This window comes from Pleurodeles waltl, chromosome 7 (genome assembly GCF_031143425.1).
Source record: "Pleurodeles waltl isolate 20211129_DDA chromosome 7, aPleWal1.hap1.20221129, whole genome shotgun sequence".
Classification (NCBI taxonomy): Eukaryota; Metazoa; Chordata; class Amphibia; order Caudata; family Salamandridae; genus Pleurodeles; species Pleurodeles waltl.
In genome coordinates, this window is record NC_090446.1 from 900786184 (window position 1) to 900808748 (window position 22565).

General features: G+C 46.6%; 1 protein-coding gene across 1 annotated transcript in view; it reads right to left on the minus strand.

Annotated features, from left to right (window-relative positions):
- The window catches only part of MGAT4B (alpha-1,3-mannosyl-glycoprotein 4-beta-N-acetylglucosaminyltransferase B), a 1476931-nt gene that overhangs the window by 1151136 nt on the left and 303230 nt on the right, over nucleotides 1–22565 (minus strand). The window contains exon 3 of the mRNA XM_069199505.1: nucleotides 17785–17925. Within this exon, the coding sequence (XP_069055606.1) occupies nucleotides 17785–17925 (141 nt within the window). The remainder of the gene's footprint in view (nucleotides 1–17784; nucleotides 17926–22565) is intronic.

Consider the following 22565-nt stretch of genomic DNA (forward strand, 5'->3'; position numbering starts at 1 on the left):
TGCTACCAAACAAATCTGATGGTCCTGAGCCCAGGACCAGAGCCGCAGAGCCGCTCTGCAGAGAAGGTACGATCCTACTCCTCCCTGCTTGTTTATATACCACATTGCAGTAGTGTTGTCCATCAGGACCTCGACCGACTGACCGCGAAGGGAGGGGAGGAAGGCCTTGAGAGCCAGACGTATTGCCCGCAATTCCAACAGATTGATGTGAAACATCTGATCCACTGGAGACCAATGACCTTTGACCTCCAGGTCCCCCAGATGAGCTCCCCACCCTTGAGTGGAAGCATCCGTTCTCACCGTGGCCACTGGAGGCAGTGAAAACGGCCATCCTTTGAAAAGGTTGCCACCTGCAGCCCACCATCGTAGATCCGCTGCAGTGTCTCTGGAGATCTTTATCGACTCCTCGAAATCCCCTTTGTGTGGAAACTACTGCCTGCGGAGGCACCACTGAAGAGCCCTCATGTGCCAGCGTGCATGAGTGACCAACAGAATGCATGAAGTGAACAGACTGAGCAGACGAAGGACCTTGGGGACCGGAACTACCGCTCTACTTTGAAACACTGGAATCAACGCCTGAATGTCCTGAATCCGCTGAGGCGGAGGAAAGGCCCGATTCAATGTCGTGTCCAGTACTGCCCCTATGAACAGGAGGCGTTGAGAGGGCTCCAGGTGAGATTTGGGCACGTTCACCGAAAACCCCAGATCGAACAACAACTGGGTTGTCATCCGCAGATGATGCAGCATGAGCCCCGGAGAATTGGCTTTGATCAACCAATCGTCCAGGTAAGAGAACACCGCTATTCCCTTCCTCCTGAGACTTGCTGCAACCACCTCCATCACCTTCGTGAAGACTCGAGGTGCGGACGTAAGACCAAAAGGAAGCAACGCAAACTGGTGGTGTTGCAACCCCACCACAAACCAGAGATACTTCCTGTGAGACTTGAGAATGGGGATAGGAAAGGAAGCGTCCTGCAAGTTGACAGACACCATCCAATCTCCTTCGTTCAATGCCAAAAGCACCTGCGCTAGGATCAGCATCTTGAATTTCTCCTGTTTGAGGAACCAATTCAAAACCCTCAGGTCCAGGATAGGTCTCAACCGACCATCCTTCTTGGGGATCAGGAAATATCTTGAATAACAACCCTGACCCCTCTCCTGCGCTGGAACCAACTCCACTGCACCTTTTGATAAAAGGACTAGAACCTCCTGCAGCAACAACAGGAGATGGTCTTCCGCACAGAAGGATGGACGGGGAGGGATGGGAGGTGAAACTCCCAAAAGGGAAGGGCATACCCTTTACTCACAATGTTGATGACCCAGGAGTCCGATGTAACTGACTCCCACATACGGAGAAAATGAATTAGCCTTCCCCCTACAGGAGAAGAATGGGATGGAATGGATAGAGGACTAAGGCTGCTTCCCCTGTTGCAGCCCTCCGGAGGAAGAGGAAGAGGCAGGGTGCTGCTCGGTGGCCCCTCTCGTCCTAACCCTTCCCTGCCCTCTATAGGTCCTATAGGGGAGAGTAGTAGGTTGCTGCCCTGCTGGCTGCTGTCTACCCCAAAAGGAAGAACCACACCCAAACCCCCTGAACCTCCTAAAGGATCTAAACGGGGTGGTGGAAGAAGCCTGCAAGCCCAGCGACTTAGCGGTAGCCCTGCTTTCTTTAAATAATTCCAAGGCAGAGTCAGCCTTCGTGCCAAACAGCTTGTCCCCATCAAAGGGCAAGTCTAACATCAGCAGAAAAAACAGACGACCTCAACCAGGCATGCCTCCTGGTCGTTACAGATGTACCCATTGCCCGGGTTACTGAGTCGGAAGTATCCAGTCCTGTCTGGATGATCTGAGTCGCCGCTGCCTGCGCATCCGCCAGAAGACCCATCACGTCCTGAGGCAAATAAGACTGCGCAGCCTTGGTCACGCCCATCAAGGCATAGATGTACCTGCCCAAGACACAGGTTGCGTTGGCCGACTTCAAGGCCATACTGCAAGACGAAAAGGTTTTCTTCGCCGGCTGTTCCATCTTTTTGGACTCTCTGTCCGACGGGGCCCCAGGGAAGGATCCAGGCGCTGTACATGAAGAAAAACGAGGCCTGCACCACCAGACTCTCTGGAGTCGGATGCTTAGATAAGAAGCCTGGGTCCCCAGGAGCCACCCTGTATCTTCTGGCCACAGCTCGATTCACCGCAGATGAAGACACCGGCTTCTTCCAAACTTCCATGATGGGATCTGTAAGGGCCTCATTAAAGGGGAGGAGCGGCTCCGCCGCAACCGCTGCAGGATGCAAAACCTCTGTGAGGATATTAGTCTTTACCTCAGCAGCAGGCAGCGGAAGATCTAAAAAGTCTGCTGCCTTCCTAACCACTGAGTGAAATGAGGCAGCCTCCTCAGTGTACTCCACAGGAGATGCCAAATCACACTCTGGAGAAGTGTCCAGACCACTAGCAGAGTCCAAGCCCTGGAAATCTCCCAGGGGCTCCTTGATCTCTCCTTCCAGAAGTTGCCTTCTGTATTCCTGTTCCTCCAACAGTCTCAGGGCCTTTCTCCTGGAGCGCAGCCTGGCCTCTATCCTTGGCGTCGACAAGGAATTTGCTGACGTCGACGACCTTGGTTGACGCTAATCTTCCGATTCGCTCGACACCCGATCCATCGGCGGCGTAGACAGGCAGGCCCTCTTTACCGGCGTCAAATGAAGCCGTGGGGAAGCAGACGGCGCCACCGGAGTCACAGGTCTTCTCGGCGATGACATCGGCGCCGGACCTGCACCTCCAATCGGACAAAAAGGCATGAAAGGCGTCAGTCTGCACGGAGCCGGAATGCCCATATCAAATGCCAAGGAGCCTGAGGGACCAGCCGGTGCACCACCAGGAACCATGGAGGTGAAGATATTAAACATTGCGTTCGAGAACGCCACCGGATCCGCCTCTTGAGCGGAAACTCAGGATACTGCGGCAGCGGCGCTGGATACCCTTGCGGCGCCAGCTCCGTAAACTCCTGTGGCGCCGGAGAAGGGTCTGCCTCCGAAAAAGCCAGCGAGATGTAAGGGCTCTGGCGAGGCTCATCATACACCAACAGCGCCAGTGAATTCGCAGGGCTCTGTGGCTGAGGCGTCACTGTCGGGCTGACCTCCCAGGACTTTCGACGCCGAGCTGAAGGAGACTTGGATTGAGACCGGCCCTGCTCCGACCAACGTGGTGACTCGTGTCGGCACCGGGAGTCATGACGCCATCGCTTCCTATGGCTCCTCGAAGATTTCGATGACGATCTCCAATGCCGTCTCTTTTCCTTTTTCTTGGACTTCGCCAAGAACAGCTTCGCTTCATGCTCTTTCAGCGCCTTAGGGTTCATACGCTGACATGAACCGCACTCCTCCACATCATGCTCGGAAGTGAGACACCACAAGCAATCATTGTGTGGATCCATTACAGACATACGGCCCCTGCATTCTCTACACCATTTAAAACTGGATTTCCGTGGAGGAGACATGTTTTAACAAAGTATCAATCAAAGCAACAGGTGCTCCCTAGGGCCTGAAGAAAAACAGTTACTCGAAGGCACGGAAAAAAGGGAACTGACGTCAGCGCGACGGCGAGGACCTCTTATTGCCTCAATGACGTCAGATGGCATCGCATGGGAGTCGGGCAATTGTGACGTCCTCGTTGACATGCAGAGCTGGGAAGAAAATTTCCATCGAATACTGGCGCTTTGGGAGAATTCATTAGGTGAGGAATACACAGGTAGTTGTATCCATCAGAACCACGTGCTACAAGTAAGGAAAAGTTTCTTACCTGCAATCCAACTTCTCTTCCAGGGGAATCCTCTTCAAATTTATAAGCAATGACTAGTCCCACTCGATCCAGGGCCACTCTTAAAAATGTTTTCGATCTATGTAATAAACTTTGTACTTAGTACTTTATATACATAGCCACATCCTAAAGAAAGGCTAAAAACTACCAGATTACATTGAATTTCCATTTTAAAAAGAAGCCAATTACAGAGAAATATGTCTTTAATAAAAAAAACGACTATAGGTAGCCTTTCACAAACCTTTTTTTTTTTTTTTTTAAAAGGAAAGGGAATATTGTTAGCCAATAGGCTGCTATTCAAATAGTAGAGAAAACTGGCACTGTGCCTTTAAGAACCTCACAGTACCCCTTATATCTCATCATGCTTCACAGGTGACAGTTGGGTCAGGTCATTTTTAAAGAGATTAGGAATTCTGGCTAACGTTATTGTGGGGATCTGTAATAATCCCTGTCCAAGGAAGTGGGAGGGTTGCTTATAGCTTTAATGAGGATTCCTCTGTAAAAGAACTAGGATTACAGGTTAGAAGCTTTTCCTTCTCATCTAGGGGAACTTCATCAATAGCCATAAGCACTAAATAGAATACCAAGCCCATCTCAAGAAGTGGACATGAAATAAAATCAGCTTCAACAATAACCCGAAAAGGTTCCTCAAGGAAGCCTGTTCTACTTGAGTATCTGCTTTAGATCCTATATCTAGACAATAATGTCTACTAAAGGTATGTGCAGATCTCCATGTAGCAGCTTTACATCTTTCTGAAATGGGAACATTTATAAGAAGAGCTGCAGTTGTAGTCTTCCCCTTGTGCAAAGGTGTAGGAAAATGGCTCCCTGTTGCAGTTACCCCCCACTTTTCACCTGATACTGATACTGATGCTGACTTGACTGGGAAGTGTGCTGGGACCCTGCTAACCAGGCCCCAGCACCAGTGTTCTTTCACTTAAAATGTACCATTGTTTCCACAATTGGCACACCCCTGGCACACAGATACGTCCCTTGTAAAAGGTACCAGTGGTACCAAGGGCCCTGTGACCAGGGAAGGTCCCTAAGGGCTGCAGCATATGTTGTGCCACCCTAAGGGACCCCTCACCCAACACATGCACACTGCCATTGTAGATTGTTTGTGTTGGTGGGGAGAAAAATGCAAAGTCGACACGGCATCCCCCTCAGGATGCCATGCACACAAAATACTGCCTGTAGCATAGGTAAGTCACCCCTCTAGCAGGCCTTACAGCCCTAAGGCAGGGTGCACTACACCACAGGTAAGGGCATAGCTGCATGAGCAATATGCCCCTACAGTGTCTAAGTCGATTCTTAGGCATTGTAAGTACAGTGTGGCCATATTAAGTATATGGTCTGGGAGTTTGTCAAAAACGAACTCCACAGCTCCTTAATGGCTACACTGAATACTGGGAAGTTTGGTATCAAACTTCTCAGAATATTAAACCCACACTGATGCCAGTGTTGGATTTATTTAAAAAATGCACACAGAGGGCATCTTAGAGATGCCCCCTGCATTTTACCCAATCCTTCAGTACAGGACTGACTGGTCTGTGCCAGCCTGCTGCTCAGAGACGAGTTTCTGACCCCCTGCGGTGAGAGCCTTTGTGCTCTCTGAGGCCAGAAACAAAGCCTGCACTGGATGGAGATGCTTAAAACCTCCCCCCTGCAGGAACTGTAACACCTAGCAGTGAGCCTCAAAGGCTCAAGCTTCATGTTACAATGCCCCAGGGCACTGCAGCTAGTGGAGATGCCCGCCCCCTGGACACAGCCCCCACTTTTGGCAGCAAGACCAGGGGAGATAATGAGAAAAACAAGGAGGAGTCACCCGCCAGTCAGGACAGCCCCTAAGGTGTCCTGAGCTGAGGTGACCCCTGCCTTTAGAAATCCTCCATCTAGGTTTTGGAGGATTCCCCCAATAGGATTAGAGATGTGCCCCCCTCCCCTCAGGGAGGAGGCACAAAAAAGGGTGTAGCCACCCTCCAGGACAGTAGCCATTGGCTACTGCCCTCCCAGACCTAAATACACCCCTAAATTTAGTATTTAAGGGCGACCCAGAACCTAGGAAACTAGATTCCTGCAACCTGAAGAAAGAAGGACTGCTGACCTACAAGCCTGCAGAGAAGGAGGAAGACGACAACTGATTTGGCCCCAGTCCTACCGGCCTGTCTCCAACTTTGAAAACCTGCTACAGCGACACATCCGACAGGGACCAGCGACCTCTGAAGCCTCAGAGGACTTCCCTGGACTACAGGACCAAGAAACTCCCATGAACAGCAGCCCTGTTCAAAACCTGCAACTTCTTTGCAACAAAGAAGCAACTTCCAAAGACTTCACGTTTCCCGCTGGAAGCGTGAGACTTCACACTCTGCACCCGATGCCCCCGGCTCGACCTGCAGAAAACCAACAGCTCAGGGAGGACTCCCCGGCGACTGCGAGCCCGGGAGTAACCAGAGACGGCCCCCCTGAGCCCCCACAGCGACACCTGCAGAGAGAATCCAGAGGCTCCCCCCTGACCGCGACTGCCTGTAACAAGGGACCCGACGCCTGGAACCAACACTGCACCCGCAGCCCCCAGGACCTGGAGGAACCGAACTTCAGTGCAAGAGCGACCCGCAGGTGACCCTCTGCCTAGCCCAGGTGGTGGCTGTCCTGAGAAGCCCTCCCTGTGCCTGCCTGCAACGCTAGAGTGACCCCTGGGTCCCTCCATTGTTTTCAATCTAAAACCCGACGCCTGCTTTGCTCACTGTACCCGGCCGCCCCTATGCCGCTCAGGGTGTACTTTGTGTGCCTTCTCGTGTCCCCCCTGGTGCTCTACAAAACCCCCCTGGTCTGCCCCCGAGGACGCAAGTACTTACCTGCTGGCAGACTGGAACCGGAGCACCCCTGCTCCCCATAGGCACCTATGTGTTTTGGGCACCTCTGACCTCTGCACCTGACTGGCACTGGTGTGGTAACTTTGGGGTTGCCTTGAACCCCCAACGGTGGGTTGCCTATGGCCCAAACTTGAGACTTGTAAGTGTTTTACTTTCCTTCAAAACTAACCTTTACTTACCTCCCCCAGGAACTGTTGATTTTTGCACTGTGTCCACTTTGAAAATAGCTTATTGCCATTTTCACAAAGACTGTACATTATATTGTTTTCATTCAAGGTTCCTAAAGTATCTAAGTGAAGTACCTTACATTTAAAGTATTAACTGTAAATCTTGAACCTGTGGTTCTTAAAATAAAGCAAGAAAATATATTTTTCAATATAAAAACCTATTGGCCTGGAGTAAGTCTTTGTTCCTCATTTATTGCTTGTGTGTGTGCAACAAATGCTTAACACTAACCTCTGATAAGCCTACTGCTTGACCACACTACCACAAAATAGAGCATTAGAATTATCTACTTTTGCCACTATCTTACCTCTAAGGGGAACCCTTGGACTCTATGCACACTATTTCTTAATTTGAAATAGTATAGACAGAGCCAACTTCCTACAAAAGGTCTACTAGGTTAGGTAGCTGTATAAGAGAAGCATACATAAAATTATCAACTTAGAGATAGTTTGTTTTCTTGATGCAAAGAACCCTGTTCACACTAGGCCATAATTAACAAAGAGGTGATCTGATTTTCTTATGTCTTTGGTTATATCTAGGTGGAGCTTCAGAACTCAACATCAAAAGAGTGCACAGACCTTTCAGCTGGAATAGGTGGAGTAAGGAAGAAAGTCAGTAATGAAATGGTTTGGTTAACATGAAAGTCTGAAACCACTGTAGGAAGAAAACTGGGGTGAATTCCTATCACAACTCCATTACTATGAAAAACTGTGTGTGGTTCTACAGAGCAAAATGCTTGAATTTCACCTATTCTGCATACTGGCGTGATGTCTACTGGAAAAGCCATTTTTATCTATGTCAGATGCTGTAAAGAGGCTTTATGAATGGGTTCAAATGAGGGACACATTGGTTTAGAGAGAACAGTGTTAAGTTCCCAGGGGGAGATGGTGGCTTAAGTGGAGGGAATATTTTACGCGCTTCTAAGAAGCCTGTAATTACACATAGTTTAAGGAAAGATGTTTGTGATCGAGATTTTTTGTAGTCTGTTACAGCCACAAGATGCAATTTATTAGACAAAAATTGTAAACCAGACTTTGCTAAATGAAGGAAGTCGGGTATAACTACTTCCTCTTGACACAAGATTGTGTCTGTGTTGAATGCACCATATGTAAAACATGTTCCACTTAAAGGCAAATTATTTTCTAAGGGAAGGCCTTATAGCTCCTCTTAAAATGTCAATGTAGTCTTGTGGAAGGCCTATATGACCATATTGGAGGAATTCAAGAGTCAAGCTGTCAAGTTCAGTAATGGAAGGCTGGGGTGCAGTATCGAACCCCTGAACTTGTACAAGAGATCGTGTCTGCACAGCAATCTCTTCTGTGGTTGTTTTGACAGGTGAAGAAGATCCCTGAACCACCAGTGACAAGGCCATTCTGGTGCTATCATTAACATCCTGGTCTTGGACCTGCAGAGTTTTATAATTACGGTAGGTACGAGAGGACCTGGGGGAAATGCACAGATAAATTTCCCTGACCAATTTATCAAAATGGCATCCCCTTTCGATCCTGGTTGAGAAAATCTGGATGTGTAGTCTCAGCTTTTTATGTTGATTGCACATGCAGACAAATTGATTTGCGGATACTCACGGACTTGCAAAATGTGTCATAAGATTTAATTGTTTAGAACCCGGTCATGATTTTCCTGAAATAATAGACTGAGTGAATCTGCCTGTATGTTCTGAACCCCTGGAAGATGAATAGCTGTTTTGTTTAGATTTCTGGCTACAAACCATTTCAATATGGCTTGAGCTTCAAGAGAGAGGGGTCAAGAGGGAGTACCTCCTTGATTGTTCGGTAATGCATTGTTGTTGTATTGTCAGTCTGAACAAGAAGGGAATCCATTGTTATTGATAAAAGAAAGCATTTCAGGGCCAGATGAACAGCTCAGAGTTCCAGAATATTGATATTGTATTTGTCCGACCAAATACCTTTGCTTTGCAATATGAGCTCCCCATCCTTGGGGAGAGGCATCTGTGATCAGTGTTTGAGCTGGAAAATCCTAATGAAATGGTACTCCTCTTGTGATAGAGTCAGTTTCTCTTCCCAATGATCTGAGAGCTGATTCCACTGGTATTCTAGGCATTGCTGCAGGGGCCTCAGGTGCAGTCTTGCATGTGGAACTAGAAAGATGTAAGACGTCATCTAACCTAGTAGGGATGCGATCTGCCTCGCTGTTGGATGGTGAGTATGTAACAGACTGTGACACTGATTGATAACCTCTCCTCCAAAGGATAACACCTTTGCACATTGGGTATCCAGTACTGCTCCCAGGTATTCTATCCTTTGGACTGGGCTGGCTGTAGACTTTTGAGGTTTACTTGCAGACCCAGATTGGTTAGCGTCTTGAGACAGAATTGGTATTGTTTCTTTGTCTCCGCTGGTGGCATACCCTTTGTTAACCAATCATCCAGGTAAGGATAAACTAAGATCTTTTGTTTCCTTAGATGAGCTATGACGACAGCCATACAATTTCACAAACGTTTGTGGAGCTAATTTTAGTCTTAAAAGTAGGACCTTGTAATGATGAGATCCTACTTAGAATTGAAGACACTTTTGATGCTTTGCTTATGTTAGAATGTGAAAGTAGGCATCTTGGAGATCTACTGAACACATCCAGTCTCCTTGATGTATCATGCATAAATCTGGTGTAAAGCCAAACTTCTAAATTTTTCTTTCTTTATAGACTTGTTTAGTTCTTGCAGCAGCTCTAGAATGGGTCTAAATTTTTGTGTTGGTCCTTTCTTTTGCACCAATATATATTGGGAATAAATCCACAATTCTCTCTGGTGATGCGGAATCTCCTCCACAGCACGCTTGTGCAATCGGGTGCTGACTTCATCCTGCAGAAGGTCTTTCAGAGAAACCAATGTTTTGGTTGGTGGAATTGAAAGAAGAGGGGACCTGAATTGAAGGGAATATTCATTCTGAGCAATATTCAAGACCCATTTGTCTGTTGTTGCTAAAGCGCCATTCTTCTAGATGCTTAGTAATACTTCCCCACCGCAATGGAAAACAGACAAGAGGGAAATAATGGCTCATTACTTAGCTGGAGGTTTTCCTGTGGGTGAAGACTGCTGCTGAGTTGTTCTACCGCTTGATGGTTTTCAAGGGTGAAAGTGTTGTCTTGGCTGTCACAGGTGCTGGTGAGACCAGTGAGGGGCTTGAACCCTCAGAGAGAAAAATCTTCTATCATAGGGCCTGTATCTCCTATGATATCCTTTTCGCTTCTCTAGACCAATAGCCTTCAAAGTCTCTGTTTCTGTTTTCATTCTGGACATCTCACCTTATGCATGAGACCCAAAAAGAGTGTTCCCTGAAAAGGGTAAATTTAAAATTCGGAGATGAGCCTCTGGTTTGATCTGAGCCAAGATGATCTATGTGCACAGATACCATGACAATATCAATGAGGAGCAAGCTCAGATGTGCCAGCTGCTGCACTTTTTATCTAGTTCGACACCAAGCCAACTTCATTCCAAATTTCTTGGAAATCTCGTCTGTCCTCTTTTGGGAGTTTCTCCATAAATCTGTTTAACGAATTCCACAGAGGCCTATCATACCTTCCCAACAAAGCAGATACACTGGCAACCTTCATAGCAGATGCTGATGTACCACACCTCTTTTTGTCAAGAGCATCTGTTCGCTTTCCCTGTCTGGAAACACGGAAGAAGAGGGGGAACAGTGTGAGGCTTTCTTACTGCCGCTACAATGACCAAATCATGGGAAGGGTCTGATCTAATGAACAGTGAGTGCCAGTCTGGTGGCTTATATTTTTAGTAAGACAAGATAGAGCAGACTTCACTGATGCAGGCAGAAGGAATGATCGCATCGCAGGTTCTAGTAGACCAGGAACCAGGGGAAGCAATGGTTGTGTAGCTGTTCTGTGAAGTAAAATCTCAAAAATCACAGACAACGATATAGTAGTAGTAGGGGTATCAATATTTATTTTGTTTGCTTCTTGTTAACATCTCATTGAAGATAAGAAGATAATCTATGGAAGACATTCTTGCAGGAGGTGTTATCTGTCAGATTAGGTGAGTAATTTCTGACTGATGCCAAAGTAGCCGTAGACTAAAATGGAGATAGCCTTCTTTTGTTACTAGATCTTCTAGCTATGGATGTTGATCTGGTTCTGAATGTCACTTTAGATCTTGAGCAGAGATGTAGTGGATTTCTAGATCTTTGTGGAGAATTATGATATTAAGCTGTATTTTGCAGGCTACTTTTGAGCTCTGTTGGAGACAGGGGGAGCACAGACTGTGTGCCTGGAGAACACTGGGGAGTTGCAGAACCCCTAGGGGGTGGTGTACCTGGAATGTTTATTTCAGATGTGACCACTGACGATGAATAAGAACAAGAGTACTCAGGGTCTGAAGTATGGGGCACAGGAAAATTTGGAAGCAAGGATGGAGACACATTTGTTGTGTAGCCATTTTAACTATAGTTTTATACACGTTATTTTAGCAAACTAGGCCTTCCGCTGTGCACTTTAACCTAGATATATTTTATTCCGCTTCGTTTTTTGTTATTTTAACAATAGCCACATTTGTGGTCTTGTTTTATTTTCTCTATTTAGCAGTTCTTTGCCTAGGCCAACACTGCGTTCTTAAACAAGATATTTCTTTCACTCTATGCTTTTCTCAAGGCTGCAGTAAGACAGGTTGCCGGCAAAAGTGGTACGCTTTGTCTCTAATGTTCACAGAAACATACACACTCTTACGTGGGGATCCTTTCTTGGAACATCAGCTGTCTTATTATAAAAACACTACTTTGACCCATGTATGTTAGAGGGAGTTTCCAGCCAGATGACCACGACTGTATGCCGACTGCTGCGTGCTTTGCTGCAGCTGCTTATGTAGACTACAAGCCTCTTGCTCAGGTATGAGGGCTGATGTCTTCCCAGGGGAACCGGAAGGGCAGAATTAGAGCTTAACAAGCTGTGCTCTAACGTAGCCTAGATTGGAGCTATTCTTTACAATCTTAGTGACAATATGGTAGCATTATTTTTATGTTTCACTCTCCTTGTAACAATTGTAATCCTGTCATGCTTCATCGTCTTGGTTATTGCAGTACATGCTTTATTAACTAAGATACAGTTACTTCAATAAAACCTTATTCAACTATACTCTGCCCCTGATTGTCCTTGCATACGTGAGACTAATGTAACTTAGAGAAACAGATGAGATCTGAGTGACCACGATTTCCCTGAGGAGTCAATTGTGTCATGCACTCTGTTGCCCAATCATCCCTGCTCTAGGGTGGAGATGAGGCACTGCTAGTTAGCCGGAACATAACCCAGATTAGGCCGAAAGGTATCATTTGTAGTGGGTTCAGACTCAGTCCCCCACAGTACAAGTGATTCTGCCGTGCAACTCCAGTAGTAGTCTCATTAGGATAATGAGAACCTGCGCAACACATTCAAAGGTGAGTGTGATCTGGCCATAGATTTAAAGGCTGACGTGTTCTTCAACATCAAATGCTTTTCTCTCTCAACGTGGCTTCTCTGCTTTTTTCGGTGTCTAATGTTTTTTTCCTCCACATCAATGGTGACTTCGCAGCTGGTTTCGACATTAGAACCTACTTCTTTGACAATGATGACTTTTGGACTATCAATGTCGACAGTGACTCTGACGATAATGTGTGTCTTGACAGCAAACACAGAGGATGCTTTGGCATGGAGTGGTGGCTCGATCCTACCTTTGATGGCATTTTTGATGGTAAGCATACCCACAGCTGCTCTCTTCTCGACGTCATACCTCTCTACAGCGACCGGGAACATCTTCATTTGTGGTGATGATGATATCTCTCTCTGGATCTCCCTCTGCAAGAGTCCTTGGAGCGATAAGAGGGCTTTTTGGAAGAAGACTGATCTTCCCCAAGGCCTCTTGAGGAAGCAGTAATAACGACTTACCTTCTTACTTGGAAACCATGTAATCTGATCTTTGCTCTGTCATTTAAAGTACATTTCAAAAATGTCTTTAATAGGTCTAGGAGAAAAAGATTTTCAGAGCTTCTTGATCTATTATAAAGTTAGCATCAAGACAATAGCGCTTAGTAAAAGTATGAACAGACTTCCATGTGGGAGCTTGGTAGATTTAAGCTAATGGAATACTACATGTAAAAAATTATCCGGAGAAAATGTTGGAAAACACCCAGAAGTAGTCAGAGATCCCAGTCTAAAGAACCAGAATAAACAAACTGAATGTTAGGCAACTGCCAGTAATAAGCCTCACAGAAGGTGGAAACCCAATGCGCCTTAGAAGGACAGGGAGCTATTTTAAGCAATTTTAAAGCCTATCCACGTTTTTTCCCTCGCTCTTAGATAGGTTAGGCCGCAAGCTGGGATACCGGTGCTGCAATGTACTTTTTGTAGTGGGACTGTGTTAATCAATCTTCAAAAATTCAAACTACCTGGCCTTTGATGAGCACCAAGGCTCTTCTTGGTATTCACTATGCTCGATTTTTTGCGTTCTCTGATATATATGGAGATAAAGTGCTTTGAAGTCACCTACACATAGCAGATAATTAACTATAAATGAAGATAATCTGATACTGGAAGAAAGCTGTGCCCGCTGTGAATGCAAGTTTCTTAATATTCTGTGAAAAGGTCTGCAAGCCCAGGCAGGAAGCCAAGCTAACGCCCCAGCTGAATGCAGTATTGGTTGCTGGAAACTTTGACTTGAAGTGCAGATGGCTTCACTTTTGAACTTAATTGGGTTCAAGTGAGCACATCATGGGGCAGAGTCATACAAATTTGGGGATGGCGGCTTCCTCCTGAGACGAATGCCACTTGGGCTGTTTCTGTTTGGGTTTATCTGTCCAAGGAAATCCTGGGGGGGCAGGAGGTTAAAAGATGTAAGAGATGTTAAAAGCTCTGATAAATTATAGGGAAGGACAATGATTTAGGCCATGTAGACAATATTACACTTCACCCATGACATTAAAGGAGTATTCAAAAAGGTTGAGGGAAACAAGGAAGGTGCCAGAGCCATGAAACATAGCAGGAGAGAGCTGCTGGACATAGAAAAAGTGGAGCACAGTGGCCTGTTCTTGGTGGTTCGTACAGCTGACTGGTAGTTCCATAGACCATTCCTGTTCTCTAAAGGAGTCTGTTTGGAGGGGTCTGAGTGACTGTGGGGAAACCTTGAACCCGCATACCATATGGGTGCAAGTACCTTTGCTCATCACTCAGTGAGAAAAGAAAGCCAACTCCTACCTATGGAGGAGTCATAATCTAGAGTTAGGAAAAATAGCTCCTCCGATGAGTGGTGGAATAAGGTTCACAAATGACAATATAGATGAAGAGAAGATCTCTGAGGAAACGTAAGCACGAACCATCTGAGCCACCTAATGTTGGGATTGTTCCAATGGTTTGTAAGCATCAATGGCATCCTTAATTGTCTCTACGCAAAGACTGATGGACTGAGTCCAAGCTGATGACAGTGGAGTCAAGACAAGAAAGCATGGTAGCACAAGGTGGTTCCCACGAAGAGACATCAGAGAAATATGAGGCAAGAACTACAGAAGTTGAAAAGTTTACAACACAGCAGAAAAAGGTGAACAGGGAGTTTGCTGATTTACAGCAGAATGTTGTACAGCAGATGGTATTTCTAGAAAACAAGCTGTAGAGGCTAGACAAAATTCAAAGGGCACCAAACATGAGCCTGACAGCTGGCTGGTGGAAGAGGACTCCACTGACTTGAAGTTTACTGTTGCAGGCAGTTGAACAAGGGAAGACAAATCCTACTGGGAGTGGGGTGCTAATTCTGTTGAAAAGAGCTTACTGACTGCCTGAAAGAGGAGGAAAAACTGCACATGAAACCTTAAGACTTGTCACTGCCAGCCACAAAGGAGGAAGAGGAGGCTACCATGGCCACATGGTGGCTTTATTAACCATTGTGGCTCAGGCTGCGTCTGATAAAGGGAAAACAATATACCAGATGCAAAAGTCCTTCAACAGAATGGGGACACAGGCAAACGTTTTGTACCCAGCCCACCTCAGTATAGTCATAAAAGGGCAGATGTATGTTTGCATTGATGGAAGATACAGATGAGTACTTGAAGACATTACAGTCTTGGTAAAAGTGATGGATGAACGATTGCTTGGAGTTTTCCTTGCCTGTTTTCTACCTCTTAACTGGAGTTCAGTGAAAACACGCTGCTCTTGTTCTAAGATTATGAAGTTACCTCTACTCTCCATCCCTTTTCTGGAGGGGTACACGGGAATCAAATATTTTGATTTAACATGGCAGCAATGGCCACTCTGACCAACCTGGGTTACGTGAACCACCACTTGTCGTAACAGGGGCAGCAGAAAGATAAAGAAAATAAGATCAATCCAGGATGAAACTGCCACTTGGACAAGCTGTGGTGTGCACCTTATGTCAGAAATTAACAGAAAGCACTGCTGAATTCACATGAACTGGGGCCAGCATTTGCAGAGCAGATTCTATCTCTGCTTTCAGCTGAGATATATCGGGTTAACGTGTCCTAGGGGCTGAGGCCGGTCCTGGCCACACCCGGACCATGGGCCATGCCTTATGTGGGCCGTTGTGAAAACAACTGTAGAAAAGCACCCTTTTCCGGCATGTTTAGCCCCCACTTTTTGCCTGGTATCTTAGGTAAATTTGACTGAAAGTGCACTGGGTTTTTGCTAACCAGGTCCCCAGTGTCAGATCTCTGTCCCCAAAGCTGCACAGTTGTCTCCCCAATTGTCAAAACCTTTAGCACCCTCTGTAAGCCCCTAGTAAATGGTACCCCTGGTACCTAGGGCATGGGGTACTAAAGAGGGTCCCTAAGTGCTGCAGCACAAATTGTGCCACCCTAAGCGACCCCTTACCAAGCCCATGACAGACTGCCATTGCAAGCTGTGTGTCTTGATGCAAACAAAAGTGAAAACACAACATGGCACACAGCCTGTGAGCCATGTCCCCTAACACTGCATATAATACATACACCCGCCTTAGAACACCACAATACAAGAAAAAGACTATAGGTGGTACATCCTTCTCCGTTCAAGCAGCCAAACTATGGAATTCATTACCGCCAACTATTGAAGCCACAGATTACTTTATTGTCTTCAGAAAACTACTCAAGAGTTGGCTCTTTCCTTCATAACCACCATATTCAAACAACTATGGACTGCATATGCCTATGTTGATAATTATTTTTTCTGGTTATGTGTATATTTCTAGTTATGTATAGTTCTTTAGAAAATATGTATCGCTACTATGTCATAACAATAAAATACACACACACTCTTTAACCCTGCTTAACTAAGTATATTTACCCATGGTTCTAATTATGTATTGTATGTACATATATGTGTGCGAATGTGTGTGTACTCGTTTGTGTATGTATGTGGGTGGGTGTGTGTGTATATATATATATATATATATATATATATATATATATATATATATATATATATATTTGTATGTTTCTGTGCTTGGCATGCTCGTGGGTCATTGCATGGCTCCTGGGTGGGTTGTTATACTAGATATCTATGAATCCCTGCTCTCATCTTATTACACTTATCTACCCATCATCATATGTCATGTCTCTATCAATCTATCCTCCATTCCCACTCTGACTCATCCCAAATCCATTCTACTACTTTCATCTCCTGAATAACTCTGCCTAAGCTCTTCCTTCCACTTCCACATATAACTCACCAAACCTCACTCTACTACCATGACCTCCCAAACAACCCTACTAAATTCGCCATCATTTATCTCACCCTGCTACTATGATCTCCCTAACCCTTCCACAGACTCTTCCCTCCTCCATCCCCCTTCACTCATCCCAAGCCTTTGGGATGAGTAAATGAGGGATATACTGCCAATTAACACTTCTGGATTTCTTTGCTCCTCCACCCCTCCATTACTCCAGTCAATCTAACAAACTCTCATATCCGCGGCTCAAATTAACTCATAATAATACTAAAACTGTACTCATATTTCCCGATACTAATCCATCGCTAATTCTTGTTGGGTTATGGAGTAGCGTGCTACTCGCCGAAGAACGCTTCGACACCTCGTCAGGGGTAGTAAGCGCTATAAAAATACTATTACAATACAATACAATACAATATTATTACAATCCTTTCAGCAGTGTTCAGGTTTGATCATACAGTTTTACATTCTTACAAAGCCCACTGAACATGAAGCTATCAGAGCACTATACAGATAAAAACGGTGATGGCGTGATAACCAAAAAAACAGAAATAATTGTACATAAGCATATAAAACTTCTAATGCACTAGGCAAAACAAAAATCTGCAAAGAAACAAGTGTACTAGTAAGATTGGGCATGCAAAAGAATGGAAAGAAGCTTATCAAGAGACATGCGAAGGCTGTAAAACAGGAAGAGCAGAGATCTTTTAAGAAGAGTGCTGGAAAGTGGGGCGGGATAGAGGTCAAGGTTGTAAAAGGAAAGAAAAAAAAGTTGGAAGGTCCCAAGAGATTCACACAAACCAACACACGTAATATGCATTGCAATGCTTGTTTATTATCATCCACATGTTGCTGACAAAGTGCTAATAAAAGATTGTAAACATGAATGATCTCATGGGTTGGTTGAAACACACCTCCATTAAAAGGCAGGGAGGAGCAGTTAGTTCTATGTGCTACCCATTTTCTATTCTTACAGTTCTTTGGTTGGTGAGAGAAAAGATTCACCATGAAATGGTAACGCCATCATTATATCCAGCCTGTGAACACAGTGTACATTTAAGCATGTTGGCGCTTACAGACCAAACTATTTCTAGAAAGCACCGCTAGAGAGCTAAATAACCTAGGTAGGACTTCTGGCTCCCATAAGATACAATTCATCTTCCTCATGGATTTTTCCGTATACTTCAAAGAGAAACAGCAGCTACGTACCTCCAGTGCGCCCTTGCCCCACATGGACCGCAGGCTGCAGGCTGTTCTCCCTGGACAGCAGATGTGGTAGGTGGTGAAATATGGTGGGTAAATGCAAGACATTCTTGTTGGTGATATTCCAGAGCTTCAACTTTGTTTCATCTTGGAGGAAAATAGAGAATTTAAGTACAATATGCTGAATCTTAAAAATGTAACAGCTCTTTAGAATCAGAAAAATGAGGTCAGGCAGCATTTGCGAGGAGGCCTTAGAATGTGTTGTGTTAAATTTAAAATAAGATCCTCAGGTGCACCTTTATTACTTTGAATCCACGGGTTCTTCCATATTATCAACTAGTAGGGATACATTCACATGATGGCAAGAACCACAAAATATTTTAATAGCTTTCAGAAAGTGTGAAGCTAGGAGATGGTATAAGGTGCCCTTTAATAACTTAATGAAAGAGATGAATAAGTTACTAACCTTTGGTAACGCCTTTTCTGGTGGATATGTTAGCTACCTGTGGATTCCTCACTTCAAGAATTTTCCCCCACGCCCCAGCTTCGACTGAACTTTTTCTTCTAGCTCTGCACATCGACGATAAACGTCACAATTGCCCAACTCGAAGCCGTATTACGTCATCCAGACAATAAGAAGCCCTCGTCGACGTGCAGACGTCAGTTATCACTACTTTTTTACGTGCCTATGAGGCGAACAGGTGACATTGAGTTTGCAGAGAAATATAATTACATCAAATAAAATTATATACCAACATTTATTGATATATGCATATACATATCCAAACATGTTTCTTTTAAGAAATACCATATAGATAAATAAATATGTACACCTAATCATTATATACAAACATACCAGAAACCGGTGCTCACCCAAGAAATTCTTGGTAAGACCAAGCAGGCAACGGGGAGGCGGGAGGGACCGTGAGGAATCCACAGGTAGCTAATGTATCCACCAGAAAAGGCGTTACCGATGGTAAGTAACATATTCTTCTGATGGATACAACTACTTGTGGATTCCTCACTTCAAGAATAGAGTCCCAAAGCAGTAACTCCTCCGGAGGTGGGTGCCTGAATGGTCAAACCAAGAAATCCTGCAGCACAGAGCGGGCAAAATGGCCATCCCTCCTGACCTCAGAGTCCAAACACAAATGTTTGACAAAAGTATGGAGGGATGCCCAAGTTGCCGCTTTGCAGATGTCAACCACAGGAATACCCCTAGCCAAAGCCGACGAAGCAGCCTTAGCCCTAGTGGAATGAGCTCGGAGTCCTACAGGGGTTCTTTCTTTGCTAAGGAATAACAAAGTTTGATACAGAGAATGACCCACCTAGATAGTGTTCTCTTGTGGACTGCTCTGCCTCTCCTCTTCCCCACATAGCCAACGAAGAGCTGATGCGACCCCACTCCTCCCTGCTTGTTTATATACCACATCACGGTAGTGTTGTCCGTCAGGACTTGGACTGACTGACCGCAAAGGGAAGGGAGGAAGGCCTTGAGAGCCAGACGTATCGCCCGCAATTCCAACAGATTGATATGAAACCTCTGTTCCACTAAAGACCAAAGACCTTTGATCTCCAGGTCCCCCAGATGAGCTCCCCACCCTAGAGTGGAAGCATCCGTTACAACTGTGGTCACTGGTGGAGGCAGCGAGAACGGCCTTCCTTGTGTCAGGTTGCCGACTGCAGCTCACCATTGAAGATCTGCTGCAGTGTCTCTGGAGATCCTGATCGAATCCTCAAGATCTCCCTTGTGTTGAAACCACTGCCTGCGGACGCACCACTGAAGAGCCCTCATGGGCCAGCGTGCATGAGTGACCAGCAGAATGCAAGAAGCGAACAAACCGAGCAGACGAAGGACCTAGAGGACTGGAACGAATGCTCCATCTTGAAACATTGGAATCAACGCCTGAATGTCCTGAATCCGCTGCGGCGGAGGAAAGGCTCGATTCAATGTTGTGTCCAGTAGTGCCCCTATGAACAGGAGGCGCTGAGAGGGCTCCAGGTGAGATTTGGGCACGTTCACTGAGAATCCCAGGTCGAACAACAACTGAGTTGTCGACTGCAGGTGACACCGCAAGAGCTCCAGAGACTTGGCTTTGATCAACCAATCGTCCAGATAAGGAAATACTGCTATTCCCCTTCTTCTGAGCTCCGCTGCTACCACCGCCATCACCTTCGTAAAGACTCGAGGTGCCGAAGTAGGACCAAACGGATGGACCGCAAACTGATAGTGCTGTGACCCTACCACAAACCGGAGATACTTCCTGTGCGACTTGAGGATCGGAATATGGAAGTACTCATCCTACAAATCGACAGACACCATCCAATCTCTTTCGTTCAACGCCAAAAGAACCTGTGACAGGGTCAGCATCTTGAACTTTTCCTGCTTGAGGAACCAATTCAAAATCCTCAGCTCCAGGATTGGTCTCAACCCTCCATCCTTTTTGGGGATCATGAAGTACCTTGAATAGCAGCCCTGACCCCTCTCCTGCTCTGGAACCAACTCCACTGCACCTTTCGACAAAAGGGACATTACCTTCTGTTGCAATAACAGAAGATGGTCGCCCGAACAGAAGGAGGGACGGGGAGGGAAGGGAGGAGGAATTTCCCGAAAGGGAAGAGCATACCCCTTTCTCCACAATGCCGATGACCCAGGAGTCTGATGTTATGGACTCCCACATGCGAAGAAAGTGGGCAAGTCTCCCCCCTACCGAAGACTTGTGAGCAGGGAGTGGTGGAGGACTAAGGCTGCTTTCCTTGCTGCACCCCTCCGGAGGAAGAGGAAGAGGCAGAGTGCTGCTGGGTGGCACCTTAAGTGCGTACTCTACCCCTGCCCATGAAGGATCTGTAAGGAAGAGTTCCTTCAGATTGTTGTCCTGCCGAATGGAGCTTGCCACGAAAGGAAGTGCCACGACAAAAACCTCTAAACTTCCTAAAAGATCTAAAAGTAGTGGAAGAGGCTGCTTGAAGTCCCAATGACCTCGCCGTGGCTCTACTCTCTTTAAAACGTTCTAGAGCAGAATCGGCTTTTGCCCCAAAAAGTTTATCACCATCAAATGGCAGGTCCAGGAGAGTAGTCTGTACATCCGGGGAGAATCCTAACGAACGCAGCCAGGCCTGCCGTCTCGTCGCTATGGATGTGCCCATAGCTCTTGCCACTGAATCCGAGGTGTCCAGCCCAGATTGAATTACCTGGGTCGCCGCCGCCGGAGCGTCCAACAACACGTTCAAAACCTCTTGTGGCAAACCAGGGTGGCCCTTAGCCTCACCCATAAGGGCATGAATATAATGCCCCAAAATGAAAGTCGCATTGGTAGACTTTAATGCCATGCTACAAGAAGAAAAGGTCTTTTTCGTAGACTCCCTGTCCGCAGGGGCCCTGGGGAACGAACCAGGAGCAGAACGGGAGGAGCACGACACCTGGACAACCAAACTCTCCGGAGTCGGATGCTTGGTGAGAAAGTACAGATCACCTGGAGCCACACGATAGCGTCTCGCTACTGCCCTGTTGACGGCCGCAGAAGTCACTGGCTTTTTCCAGATGTCTTTAATGGGGTCCAAAAGAGCCTCATTGAAAGGTAAAAGAGGCTCCGCCACCGCAGACGCTGGATGCAGCACTTCGGTCAGGAGGTTTGTCTTCACCTCCGCAGCAGGAAGTGGAAGGTCCAAAAAGTCTGCTGCCTTCCTCACCACAGCATGAAATGAAGCAGCCTCCTACGTATACTCCCCCGGGGAGGCCAGATCCCATTCCGGGGAAGTGTCCAGGCCACTTGCTGTATCTAAGCCATGCAGGTCCCCCGAAGGCTCCACGATCTCACCTTCCTCTAAATGATGCCTGCTATACTCTTCTTCCAGGAGCCGTAAAGCCAATCTCCTGGATCGGAGCCTGGATTCGAGCCCCGGCGTCCATAAGGTGTCGGACGACGGCGCCGCTCTTCGGAGCCATCTGACGCAGGACCCTCCAGCACCACAAGCAACTTCACCGTCAACTGGATCCGTGGCGAATCCATCGGCGCCAGAACAGCAGACGTCGACGGCGTCACAGGCCTTCTGGGCGACACCAAGGGCATCGGTGCCGAAGCAGTTCCGGAAGGAAGAAAGGGCATAAAGGGTGTCTGCTTGTAAGGAGCCAGAGCACCCAAGTTAAAGGCTAAAGGACCTGTCGGACCCGCATGCCCTCCACCAGGCGCCATGGTGGCAAAAATATTAAACATTGCATTAAAAAATGCAGTGGGATCTGTGCCCAGCGCCGGGAAAGCCGGATAAGTCTGAGGAATCGGCGCCGGAGGGGAAGCCGATGATGGTCCAGGCATCTCCTGCTCCAGAGAAGCCCTCGGCTCCTGATGTGGCTCGACCTCAAATACAGACAGTGGAGACGTCGGAGAAGCCGGAGTCGTTGGAGGTGGAGGCGTGACAGTCGGGCTAATCTCCCACGTCGGCCGGCGCTGAGCTGCCGGAGATCTTGAATGGGATGGGCGCCGTGATTGGTGACAACGCCGAGAGTCCCCACGGCGCCGATGAGTCTTCGAAGATCGCAAAGAAGACTCTCTCCGATGATGCCTCTCCTTCCTCTTCTTGGAACGGGCAAGAAACAATTTTGCCTCTCGTTCCTTAAGGGCCTTAGGATTCATGCGTTGGCATGAGCCGCATGATTCGACTTCATGGTCGGAACTAAGGCACCATAAACAATTTTCATGGAAGTCTGTGTCCGACATTCGACCCCCACACTGGTTACAGGGTTTAAAACCCGACTTCCTCGGTTGAGACATAGTTACACCGGAGTGAAA